Genomic DNA, 13430 nt, shown 5'->3' with positions numbered 1-13430 from the left:
GAACCCGTATCCCCTGCATCGGCAGGCGGACTCTCAACCACTGCGCCACCAGGGAGGCCCTCCCACTTCCCTTTTTAAAGTGAAGTAAACAGAAATCTAGCAAAGGCTATTTGACTTAAGCAGTCACATGACTAATGAGTGGAAGAATATGATTCACCAACACAAAAGGGGCTTTAAAAAATGACGTGTTGATATAAATATTTTAAATATAATAAAAATGAAAAATGAGTTATTTGCTTGAAAACAAGATTTTTTTTCAAAAGGTTCTTTTTAAACAGTGTACTTCCCTGATATATCAAGTTTTTTCTACAATGATAAATACAGTTACACCTCTATTGTGAAACAAAGGATTTCCTGGAGAAGGGGGGTAGGGCACACTACACACTAAATGTGGAGGCAATAATGTCAGAGCAGGCTGGGAACATACTGGAATCAGTCAACCGACTTTCTAGTCTGGAAATAATTTTATGTCAATCTTTGACATTTCCATTTCCATATTACTTCATACCTAAACCTAACATGACACATCCCTCCTCCCATCCCATTCCCATCTGTGTGCGTGTGTGAGGCAGACACAGACAGACAGACAGACACACACACACACACACTCTTGCACACATGTTCCCTCATGAGCCCCCTTCTCCCCCAACTCAAAATTTTATTCTCTCTGGCTCACACCCCCTTCTTCCCAACCCTGATTAAAAGCCTGTATCAAAGCGTACACCTGCACTTTCCTCCAGGGACTCTTCTCAGCCATGTTCCAGGACAGTCTGTTGCAGGTGACTGTTCTTACACGAAAACAGAAATAACTGCAGAGAGCACCTTCGCCAGGCTGGAGAGCGGGATGAGGATGGAAATATGGGCATCAGAAGTGCTGAGAACTTCCTTCCATGGGAACCTCTAAGCTAAGCCTCAGTTTACTAATCTACAAAGTGAGAGTCACAGGACTGGTCATGAAGACTAAATGAAGCAAACAACAGCAGCCACTTTGTGGCTGTAGGGCTTAAAGTATGAGGAACTGATAAATAATTTCATGTAATAATAACAAAACCAGGGACTGATGACCAAAAACTATTTAGACAGCAATGAATTAAAGCACACTGCCATAAATATAATTTCCTTTTTTCCAACAAAGTAATTTACACTTGAAATTGCCAAGCTCAATCCTCCCCTCCCCACTGCACATGCTCACCAGCTCTAGCCAGTCGAGTTGGGCTGGGGGGGGGTCACTGGCACGAGAGCATGGGCCATCTCTTCTTTCACGCGACCCTATGCACTAAATGGACGGCTCAGACAGTCCCTCCATCTACACTTACATACAAGGATATCAAATTGCTTATAAGACACGGGAACATGTACTCACTTTCAAGGATATCAAATTGCCTTTGAGACACAATAACAGCAGCCTATTCAAATCTTCTCTATCGTTTGGAGAACCACCTTAAAGGGTCTCATTCATTGTTTAAGAAGGAAATCACAACATGAAAAGAGATCATAATGAAAATGAATTTGCTTTCTAAATAAATAGATGAACTACAAGGCCTTGTGATTTGTATAGTAGCTAGGTCTGGTAAATGTAATGACCACTTTATAGAACAATTATAACACTTGGAAATAGTTATGGGTTTTATATTTTAATAAACTGCCAATTGAGCATATAAGAAGTTTAATATAATTAAAGTACTTTTGGTCTATCAAATCAATACATCATCAACAACTGAGCTCAAACGTTTTGATACTAATATTTTACCCTAATTTTATACACGCACACACAAGCACACGCACACACACACACAGATATATGGTTGTTTGAAACATCACTGATAATCAGATAATCAATCAACCTGTTGAATCAGAGGTTATTACTTTGAAAATTCCAGTTGATATACAGTAACTCACAGGTATAGAAGAAAGATCGTCTGATTCTTTTTTTTAAAGAAATCCCATGGGTTTTCTATTTATTGATTGATTGATTGATTGATTGATTGATTGGCTGTGTTGGGTCTTCGTTGCTGCGTGCAGGCTTTCTCTAGTTGTGGCAAGCGGGGGCTACTCTTCATTGTGGAGCACGGGCTTTAGGCATGCAGGCTTCAGCAGTCGCGGTGTGTGGGCTCAGTAGCTGCAGCACACGGGCTCTAGAGTGCAGGCTCAGTCGTTGTGGCATGAAGACTCAGTAGCTGTGGCTCGTGGGCTCTAGAGTGCAGGCTCAGTAGTTGTAGCACACGGGCTTACTTGCTCCGTGGCATGTGGGATCTTCCCGGACCAGAGATTAAACCCATGTCCCCTGCACTGGCAGGCCGATTCTTACCACTGTGCCACCAGGGAAGTCCCTCGTCCGATTCTAAAATTGTGTATTTTGAGATCTTCAGAAAAAATATCAAATTAGCCCAGAGTTTTGTATTATTAGTGTGAATTTAGCACTCTTGAGACTAGGTTAAAGGTTAAAATGACTAACATACATATATGAACTAATATGTATGAAAATTTTCTTTAATTTCAAGAAAAATGCATAAATTGAAGAGGAAAGGGAAATCCATTTGGACCCTATAAGACTTTATTCCTAAAACCTCAGTACTGACAGGCAATTTATGTAGTATAAGATCTGTAATTAAATGGTACAGAATGTTCATGCCAGGATTTCCACATATTTTATAGCTTACCTTCTCAAGACTCACTATTAAGTAAGTTCTTATGTGTAAATTTAAAGAATGGAAAGGGCACTCAAAGGCCTCATCTACAGCCCACAAAACTTCCTGTATTTACTAGAAATATCTTGGTCAAAATGTTTCTAATAGTCAAAAATGCTTTCAGAACTGGCTTCTTTCAACCAGAACATTTCTGAAGCTCTGAAAAAACAGACATAATGCATAAATCATTTCAGTTCAACAGACATTTCTAGAGTGTTTCCTACATGCACACACTGCAATAAGAGTCACCAACAGGAAGATGATTCAAAACACAGTCATTCATCTCAAGCACTATCTGGCCCAGTTGTGGAGAAACAGTTCGAAGACAAGCAAATAACTCCCAGGGAGTATGAGACGTGCAGGACTGTGGGGTATAAGACACAGAGGGAGTGAAGGATGGAGGGAGGTACCACATGAGCAGGCTTTAGGTGGGTAAACAGGAGCTCACCAAGAAGGCAAGGCAGGGAGAGAATGCCAGGCAGAAAGAACAGAAATGTGCTAGGGCCACAGACATACAACAAGCATGATATATTCGGAAACTGTAAGTAATTCTGACTGGATAGTGTAAAATGCAAAGAAGGGAGAATTGAAAAGGAGAATAAAAACACAGCTAGGTGAAATGCCATGAAGGCCTCGTCTGCAACACAATGGAGTTTGGTTTCACTCTCTAGGCCATGAGGAGCCAAGTTAACCAGAAAGCAAAGTGCCTTGTCGAGCTGCCAGGTGTCCAGTGATCAGGAAGGAGGAGCCAAACTGAAAGTAACAACCACGCCCTTATTCCCTTACTGCAGCAGTGCAAACAAGAGGCCAACAAAGAGATTTTGCTCTCCTTGCTCCATTTTCCCCTCAGAATGGCGCTGGGTGAGGTCAGGTGACAGGCGGTGCAGGTGGGTGATCTTCTCACTGTGGAAGAGCACTGGACAGCAGGGCCCTGCATGTGTGGACCCGGGGCTGGTGGAGGGAAAGAGTGGAGGCAAGGGCCTTAGCCAAGGTCCTTCGAGTGCAGGCGCTGGGTGAGGAATGCAGGTGTGCATACCCCTGTGGCCTGTGGGCGTGGCACACCAAGCTCGCCATCCCCTACAGAAAACCAGAGTGCAGCACTCAAGTCCCGTGTGGAAAGGGCAGCCCGCCCCCGGGAGGCCTGCCTGGGAAAGCAGGCCTCAGGTCAGGCCTAGAAGAACACGCGGAGGTTTGGGCCTGGAGCCAGACCCCTCGGGTCAGATCTGTGACCTACAGGAATCATTCCCAATAAAGTGGAAGATGAACTGGACGGAGAGAATTTACAGAGATGAGACCAGCAGGAGGCTACTGTAATAACCCAGGTTGGACATGTGGGCCTGAACTCTTGGTGAAGTGACTAAACCTAAGCCACATAGGACAAGAAGTGAATCTAGGAAGGACTGATAAACTGTCAGAAAATAGCGGGGAGGGGAGGTCAAGGGACAATACCAGTTCAGGTGGCAGTGAGGGGAAGAGCTCAATGGGCAGGGGTTACAGTCAGGGGGTGAGGAACGAAAGCCCACGATTTCCCAGGTGGAATGATCGCAGGTTATCACGAGGACAAAGGTGTGTGCAGGTAAGCAGAGTGCTGAAGTAGAGGAGGTGTCAAGGAGACAAAGCTAAAGTTTCTTTTAACAATCAAATCAGTCAAGATGATGGCAGATGACAGTGATAATGGGTGGGTTCAAGAATAACAGAAGCAGATGGCATGAGGTTTTGGTACAAGTATGAAGAGTCATTGTTTAGAAGCAGCAGAGAGAGAGAATATCACCAACTGACCCCAGTCCAAAGATCTGAAGCTGTGGAGGACAGAGTAGCCTCCCACAAGAGGGAGGCAAGAGAAAGCACTGCCCTTGGGGGAGTGGGAGTCCTGAGAAGAGCCTGAGGGTACTGAGAAGTTCTTTTTAAAACTGGAGCAGAGTTTCCAGAAAGAAGAATGGAGATTCAAGTTTGTGCTTAGATCATGTCAACAAAGCTTTTGCTTCATTTTAATGAATCATTAAGAAAAAAAGGCCCTGAACCAAGATGGCGGAGTATAAGGACGTGCTCTCACTCCCGCTTGTGAGGACACCAGAATCACAACTAGCTGCTGGACAATCACTGACAGGAAGACACTGGAACTCACCAAAACACATAACCTACATCCAAAGACAAAGGAGAAGCCACAATGAGAGGGTAGGAGGGATGCAATCACAGTAAAATCAAATCCCATAACTGCTGGGTGGGTGACTCACAGACTGGAGAACACTTATACCACAAAAGTCCACCCACTGGAGTGAAGGCTCTGAGCCCCACGTCAGGCTTCCCAACCTGGGGGTCCGGCAACAGGAGGAGGAATTCCTAGAGAATGACACTTTGAAAGCTAGTGCGATCTGATTGCAGGACTTCGGCAGGACTGAGGGAAACAGAGCCTCCACTCTTGGAGGGCACACACAAAGTAGTGTGCGCATCAGGACCCTGGGGAAGGAGCAGTGACCCCAGGGAAGACTGAACCAGACCTACCTGCTAGTGTTGGAGGGTCTCCTGCAGAGGCGGGGGGTGGCTGTGGCTCACCATGGGGACACGGACACTGGCAGCAGAAGCTCTGGGAAGTACTCCTTGGTGTGAACCCTCCCAGAGTCTGCCATTGGCCCCACCAAAGAGCCCAAGTGGGCTCCAGTGTTGGGTTGCCTCAGGCCAAACAACCAACAGGGAGGGAACCCAGCCCCAACCATCAGCAGTCAAGCGGATTAAAGTTTTACTGAGCTCTGCCCACCAGAGCAACAGCCAGCTCTACCCATCATCAGTCCCTCCCATCAGGAAACTTACACAAGCCTCTTGGATAGCTTCGTCCACCAGAGGGCAGACAGCAGAAGCAAGAAGAACTACAATCCTGCAGCATGTGGAACAAAAACCACATTCAAAGAAAGACAGACAAGATGAAAAGGCAGAGGGCTATGTACCAGATGAAGGAACAAGATAAAACCCCAGAAAAACAACTAAATGAAGTGCAGATAGGCAACCTTCCAGAAAAAGAATTCAGAATAATGATAGTGAAGATGATCCAGGAACTTGGAAAAACAATGAAGGCAAAGATCGAGAAGATGCAAGAAATGTTTAACAAAGACCCAGAAGAACTAAAGAACAAACAAACAGAGATGAACAATACAATAACTGAAATGAAAACTACAATGGAAGGAATCAATAGCAGAATAACTGAGGCAGAAGAACGGATAAGTGACCTGGAAGACAGAATGGTGGAATTCACTGCTGCGGAACAGAATAAAGAAAAAGGAATGAAAAGAAACGAAGACAGCCCAAGAGATCTCTGGGACAACATTAAACGCAACAACATTCGCATTATAGGGGTCCCAGAAGGAGAAAAGAGAGAAAGGACCAGAGAAAATATTTGAAGAGATTATAGTCGAAAACTTCCCTAACATGGGTAAGTAAATAGCCAGCCAAGTCCAGGAAGCACAGTGAATCCCATACAGGATAAACCCAAGGAGAAACATGCCGAGACACACAGTAATCAAATTGGCAAAAATTAAAGACAACAAAAAATTACTGAAAGCAGCAAGGGAAAAACTACAGATAACATACAGGAACTCCCATAAGGTTAACAGCTGATTTCTCAGCAAAAACTCTACAAGCCAGAAGGGAGTGGCATGATATACTTAAAGTGATGAAAGGGAAGAACCTACAACCAAGATTACTCTACCCAGCAAGGATCTCATTCAGATTCCATGGAGAAATCAAAAGCTTTACAGACAAGCAAGGGCTAAGAGAATTCAGCACCACCAAACCAGCTCTACAACAAATGCTAAAGAAACTTCTCTAAGTGGGAAACACAAGAGGAGAAAAGGACCTACAAAAACAAACCCATAACAATTAAGAAAATGGTACTAGTAACATACATATCGATAATTACCTTAAACATGAATGGATTAAATGCTCCAACCAAAAGACACAGGCTTGCTGAATGGATACAAAAACAAGACCCATATATATGCTGTCTACAAGAGACCCACTTCAGACCTAGGGACACATACAGACTGAAAGTGAGGGGAAGGAAAAAGATATTCCATGCAAACGGAAATCAAAAGAAAGCTGGAGTAGCAATATTCATATCAGATAAAATAGACTTTAAAATAAAGAATGTTACAAGAGACAAGGAAGGACACTACATAATGATCAAGGGATCAATCCAAGAAGAAAATATAACAATTATAAATATATATGCACCCAACACAGGAGCACCTCAATACATAAGGCAACTGCTAACAGCTGTAAAAGAGCAAATCGACAGTAACACAATAATAGTGGCGGACTTTAACACCTCACTTATACCAGTGGACAGATCATCCAAAATGAAAATAAATAAGGGAACAGAAGCTTTAAATGATACAATAGACCAGATAGATTTAATTGGTATCTATAGGACATTCCATCCAAAAACAGCAGATTACACTTTCTTCTCAAGTGAGCATGGAACATTCTCCAGGATAGAGCACATCTTGGGTCACAAATCAAGCCTCGGTAAATTTAAGAAAACTGAAATCATATCAAGCATCTTTTCTGACCACAACACTATAATTAGAAATGAATTACAGGGAAAAAAAACGTAAAAAACACAAACACATGGAGGCTAAACAATACGTTACTAAATAACCAAGAGATCACTGAAGAAATCAAAGAGGAAATCAGAAAATACCTAGAGACCAATGACAATGAAAACACCACGATCCAAAACCTATGGGATGCAGCAAAAGCAGTTCTAAGAGGGAAGTTTATAGCTATACAAGCCTACCTCAAGAAACAAGAGAAATCTCAAGTAAACAATCTAACCTTACACCTACAGGAACTAGAGAAAGAAGAACAAACAAAACCCAAAGTTAGTAGAAGGAAAGATATCATAAGGATCAGAGCAGAAATAAATGAAATAGAAACTAAGAAAACAGTAGCAAATATCAATAAAACTAAAAGCTGGTTCTTTGAGAAGATAAACAAAATTGATAAACCATTAGCCAGATTCATCAAGAAAAAGAGGGAGAGGACTCAAATCAATAAAATTAGAAATGACAAAGGAGAAGTTACAACAGACACTGCAGAAATACAAAGCATCCTAAGAGACTACTACAAGCAACTCTATGCCAATAAAATGGACAAACTGGAAGAAATGGACAAATTCTTAGAAAGGTATCACCTTCCAATACTGAACCAGGAAGAAATAGAAAATATGAACAGACTGAGCACAAGTAATGAAACTGAAACTGTGATTAAAAATCTTCCAACAAACAAAAGTCCAGGACCAGGGCTTCCCTGGTGGCACAGTGGTTGAGAGTCTGCCTGCCGATGCAGGGGATACGGGTTCGTGCCCCGGTCCGGGAAGATCCCACATGCCGTGGAGCGGCTGGGCCCGTGAGCCATGGCCGCTGAGCCTGCACGTCCGGAGCCTGTGCTCCGCAACAGGAGAGGCCACAACAGTGAGAGGCCCGCGTACCGCAAAAAAAAAAAAAAAAAAAAAAAAAAAAATTCCAGGACCAGATGGCTTCACAGGTGAATTCTATGAAACATTCAGAGAAGAGGTAACACCTATCCTTCACAAACTCTTCCAAATTATAGCAGAGGGAGGAACACTCCCAAACTCATTCTACAAGGCCACCATCACCCTAATACCAAAACCAGACAAAGATATCACAAAAGAAGAAAATTATAGACCAATATCACTGATGAACATAGATGCAAAAATCCTCAACAAAATACTAGCAAACAGAATCCAACAACACATTAAAAGGATCGTACACCATGATCAAGTGGGATTTATCCCAGGGATACAAGGATTCTTCAATATATGCAAATCAATCAATGTGATACACCATATTAACAAACTGAAGAAGAAAAACCATATGATCATCTCAGTAGATGCAAAAAAGCTTTTGACAAAATTCTACACCCATTTATGATAAAAACTCTCCAGAAAATGGATATAGAAGGAACCTACCTCAACATAATAAAGGCCATGTACAACAAACGCACAGCAAAACATCATTCTCAATGGTGAAAAACTGAAAGCATTTCCTCTAAGATCAGGAACAAGACAAGGATGTCCACTCTCACCACTATTATTCAACATAGTTTTGGAAGTCCTAGCCACGGCAATCAGAGAAGAAAAAGAATTGGAAAAGAAGAAGTAAAAGTGTCACTGTTTCCAGATGACATGGTACTATACACAGAGACTCCTAAAGATGCCACCAGGAAACTACTAGAGCTAATCAATGAATTTGGTAAAGTTGCAGGATACAAAATTAATGCACAGAAATCTCTTGCATTGCTATACACTAATGATGAAAAATCTGAAAGAGAAATTAAGGAAACACTTCCATTTACCACTGCAACAAAAAGAATAAAATACCTAGGAATAAACCTACCTAGGGAGACAAAAGACCTGTATGCAGAAAACTATACGACAGTGATGAAAGAAATTAAAGATGATACCAACAGATAGAGAGATATACCATGTTCTTGGATTGGAAGAATCAATATTGTGAAAATGACTATACTACCCAAAGCCATCTACAGATTCAACGCAATCCCTATCAAATTACCAATGGCACTTTTTACGGAACTGGAACAAAAAGTCTTAAAATTTGTATGGAGACACAAAAGACCCAGAATAGCCAAAGCAGTCTTGAGGGAAAAAAATGGAGCTGGAGGAATCAGATTCCCTGACTTTGGACTATACTACAAAGCTACAGTAATCAAGACAATATGGTACTGGCACAAAAAGAGAAACATATATCAACGGAACAAGATAGAAAGCCCAGTGATAAACCCACACACCTATGGTCAAGTAATCTATGACAAAGGAGGCAAGGATATACATGGAGAAAAGACAGTCTCTTCAAATAAGTGGTGCTGGGAAAACTGGACAGCTACGTGTAAAAGAATGAAATTAGAATACTCCCTAACACCATACACAAAAATAAGCTCAAAATGGATTAGAGACCTAAATGTAAGATCGGACACTATAAAACTCTTAGAGGAAAACATAGGAAGAACACTCTTTGACATAAATCACAGCAAGATCTTTTTTGATCCACCTCCTAGGGTTATGGAAATAAAAACAAAAATAAACAAATGGGACCTAATGAAACTTCAAAGCTTTTGCACAGCAAAGGAAACCATAAACAAGACGAAAAGACAACCCTTAGAATGGGAGAAAATATTTGCAAATGAATCAACGGACAAAGGATTAATCTCCAAAACATATAAATAGCTCATGCAGCTCAATATTAAAGAAACAAACAACCCAATCAGAAAATGGGCAGAAGACCTAAACAGACATTTCTCCAAAGAAGACATACAGATGGCCAAGAAGCACATGAAAAGCTGCTCAACATCACTAATTATTAGAAAAATGCAAATCAAAACTACAGTGAGGTATCTCACCTCACACCAGTTAGAATGGGCATCATCAGAAAATCTACAAACAACAAATGCTGGAGAGGGTGTGGAGAAAAGGGAACCCTCTTGCACTGTTGGTGGGAATGTAGATTGATACAGCCAGTATGGAGAACAGTATGGAGGTTCCTTAAAAAACTAAAAGTAGAATTACCATATGATCCAGCAATCCCACTACTGGGCATATACCCAGAGAAAACCATAATTCAAAAAGACACATGCACCCCAATGTTCATTGCAGCACTATTTACAATAGCCAGGTCATGGAAGCAACCTAAATGCCCACTGACAGACGAATGGATAAAGAAGATGTGGTACATATATACAATGGAATATTAGTCAGACAGAAAAAGGAAGGAAATTGGGTCATTTGTTGAAACGTGGATGGATCTAGAGACTGTCATACAGAGTGAAGTAAGTCAGAAAGAGAAAAACAAATATCGTATATTAATGCATGTATGTGGAACCTAGAAAAATGGTACAGGTGAACTGGTTTGCAGGGCAGAAGTTGAGACACAGGTGTAGAGAACAAACATATGGACACCACGGGGGGAAAGCCGTGGTGGGATGGGGATGGTGGTGTGATTAATTGGGCAATTGACATGTATACACTGATGTGTATAAAATTGATGACTAATAAGAACCTGCTCTATAAAAAAAGAAAAAGAATGGAAAAGGTTGAGAAGAGATCAGCAAACTAAGGAACAAGAGTAGGAGATGAGTAAACAGGACACAACTCGTGTCTATAAAGACCCAGATGTGGGATGGTGCCAGAAGTTGACAGGGTGAGATATGGCCAAAACCCTGACCTCAAGGGTCCCCAACCTTGACCAGGGCCTGGCTGGTCTCTGTGGGCATCACAAAAGCCACCAATGGTTCCAAACACTCGTGTTCTTTTACTCCATTTGTCAGCATTTTCTTTAAATAGACTTTTATTTAAATAAATAATCACTTTCTAAGAATTTGTTGGGCAAAGCAAAGTTTTCATCAAGAGCAAATTAACCCCACAAGACTCTACTTATGCCCTAAAAATAACACTAGCCTCCCTGGAGAAGACAATCTCAATTCCAACAAGCTAGAGAAGACAATTACCAAAAAAAAAAGTAATCTTTTTAGTAAATCTACTCTTTACTAAACCTTAATTGAGGATGTGCTTTTGGATGTTTACCCGGAAGCTTTTAACTGGACCCTTTGTCCTCTGGTTCTGTCCAGGAGGAAAAGCTAGCTTATGACGTATTTATAATTATTCTTCAAATAACAATTAGTTCACCCTTTCTACCCTGTTAAAGACTTTCTTCTTGGGTCCAATTCTATAAATTCCTAGAAAAATAGACATAACTTTTCATTAGCCTATCAAAAAAGACAGACTATAAGCAGTATCGTGGTTAGAACTAAAGAGGAATGCTTGGACCTCTTATTCATACATAAGGTGATTTATTAAGGGTGATCTGAATAAACTTACATATTACCAGAACTAATTAGTCATACTTTATTTAATATAGGTTAGCATTTTCCTTTCTCTCTTACACATCCCATATGTGTCTCTCCCCAAACTGTGTATCATAGTGGGTTTTAAACTAGTGTTTCAGATAAACTCCATACTTCAGTCACAAAAGAAATGATACCCACCACTGATCATGTACTGAGCTCTTACTACGTGCCAGGTGCTTTACATAGATCTCAAGAATCTTCACAACTGTCTGTGGGATGTAAAATATGGCAATTCACCTTATAAATAAATTAGAATGATTCTCTTTGGACTCTATATGTAATTTTTTTCAACTAAAATGTTTTTATTACACAAAATTTTATAAAAATTGAAAAATACAGAAATTATATGAAGTAAAAAGGGAAAGCTCCCTCTACCCCCACCCTGCCTCTGTACTCTTTCTATTCCGTAGTACAGAGTTTGGAAGGTTTATTTTTATGTATTAAGTAGGTCAGCTGTATTTCCCATTCTTGGATAAGTGGCCTTCTATAGGAGACATTCTATGGGGTCCAGCAGCACACTCCCCTCTAGGCACCAGGGCTATATGCGACAGAAGTGACCCTCTGTGGGCTGCATGGGCCTTCAGTTGCAGCGGTGCTGACTGCTGTGGGTGCGCTGGTGAGTGCAGCTGGACCCCGGCCTGGTTGGCTGCCAGCCCCTGCCTCATGCAGTGACTAGTGGCCCACTGTGGGTGGGTACACATAGTATTTTTAACTCATAGACACTGACAGATAATAAATAAAATAGCTAAAATGAGATTCTGGATTATCTGAAAGTTAATTCACATCTCCTGCATTAAATATTTAATCACATCCACAATTATCAGATGTGTAGCTTCCTCTCTGCATCCTTATCCCTTCCTGAAAGACACACTAACATTTTTTTACAATGGACAAAAGAAGAGTGGCAGAAAGAGGGTGAAAAGCAAGTCACATGGGAAACTGACTAAACCAGTTCAGTAACATTTATTTTCCATTTGTAAGGAAGCTTTATGAAAATCTTTGTTTTATTAAATGGATTCACACAGCAACATTTTAAAGAACAGATTTAATTCTGCCTAAGTTGCTTCTTTCCTGAATGATTTTCAGCACTCATCAGAAGGATGGCAATAAACATTTTAAATAATATGATAGGCAATGTTGAAAATTCAGGTTTCTCTTTCACAATGCCATTAAATAGGAAAGCAGTAGTACTTACCTCCTTTGCACTCTTAATTTTAGTCAGAAATGTATGCAGCTCCATTGTCTCTGCAAACAGTGCACGACACACTGCCTGATAATGATTTGGTGCCTCTGATGCAGTTGGGAGATGAGCAGCACATAACTACAGAAGAGGAAAATAAAGGTACTTTTTTATTATCTGTGGGGTTTTTGTACCTTAAAAACAGACACCCAATATATTCACATTTTCATATCAGACAGCAAGGCAACTCCACAATTCCCATCACCCAAAGCTTAATGCATCACAAGACGACCAGTAAAGTCCACACAATTATATGGGAAAAGTCCAGTAACTAACAAACACCCAGCAGCACAGATGAGCTTACTAGAATTAGTTAGCCTCTACTTGAAAACGATAGGGCATATGTAAAAGTTTTGGTTGGGAGTAGAAAGGGAACTACCAATTACTGAGTACTGATCAGAACTCAGGTATTTTAATAGCTACCATTTATTGAGTATTTATCATGCCATGTTTGACATGTCATATACACAGCATAATATCATTTACTCTTCAACGTAACCCTGAATTAGTACCGTTATATAGCAACAGAAACTAAGGCTTCAGAGGAGTCAAGTGACTTGTCGACAGTC

At 41.0% G+C, this 13430-nt stretch overlaps 1 protein-coding gene across 2 annotated transcripts in view; it reads right to left on the bottom strand.

Moving 5' to 3' along the window:
* SPIRE1 (spire type actin nucleation factor 1) overlaps positions 1-13430 on the bottom strand; it is a 184475-nt gene that overhangs the window by 60185 nt on the left and 110860 nt on the right. For both annotated transcript variants that reach the window (XM_082640716.1, XM_082640717.1), the window contains exon 4: positions 12817-12942. In XM_082640716.1, coding sequence (XP_082496842.1) covers positions 12817-12942 — 126 coding nt within the window. The remainder of the gene's footprint in view (positions 1-12816; positions 12943-13430) is intronic.

Source organism: Mesoplodon mirus, assembly GCF_964341445.2.
Source record: "Mesoplodon mirus genome assembly, chromosome: 13".
In the NCBI taxonomy this organism is placed as follows: domain Eukaryota; kingdom Metazoa; phylum Chordata; class Mammalia; order Artiodactyla; family Ziphiidae; genus Mesoplodon; species Mesoplodon mirus.
This window is presented reverse-complemented; position numbering and strand designations above follow the sequence as displayed.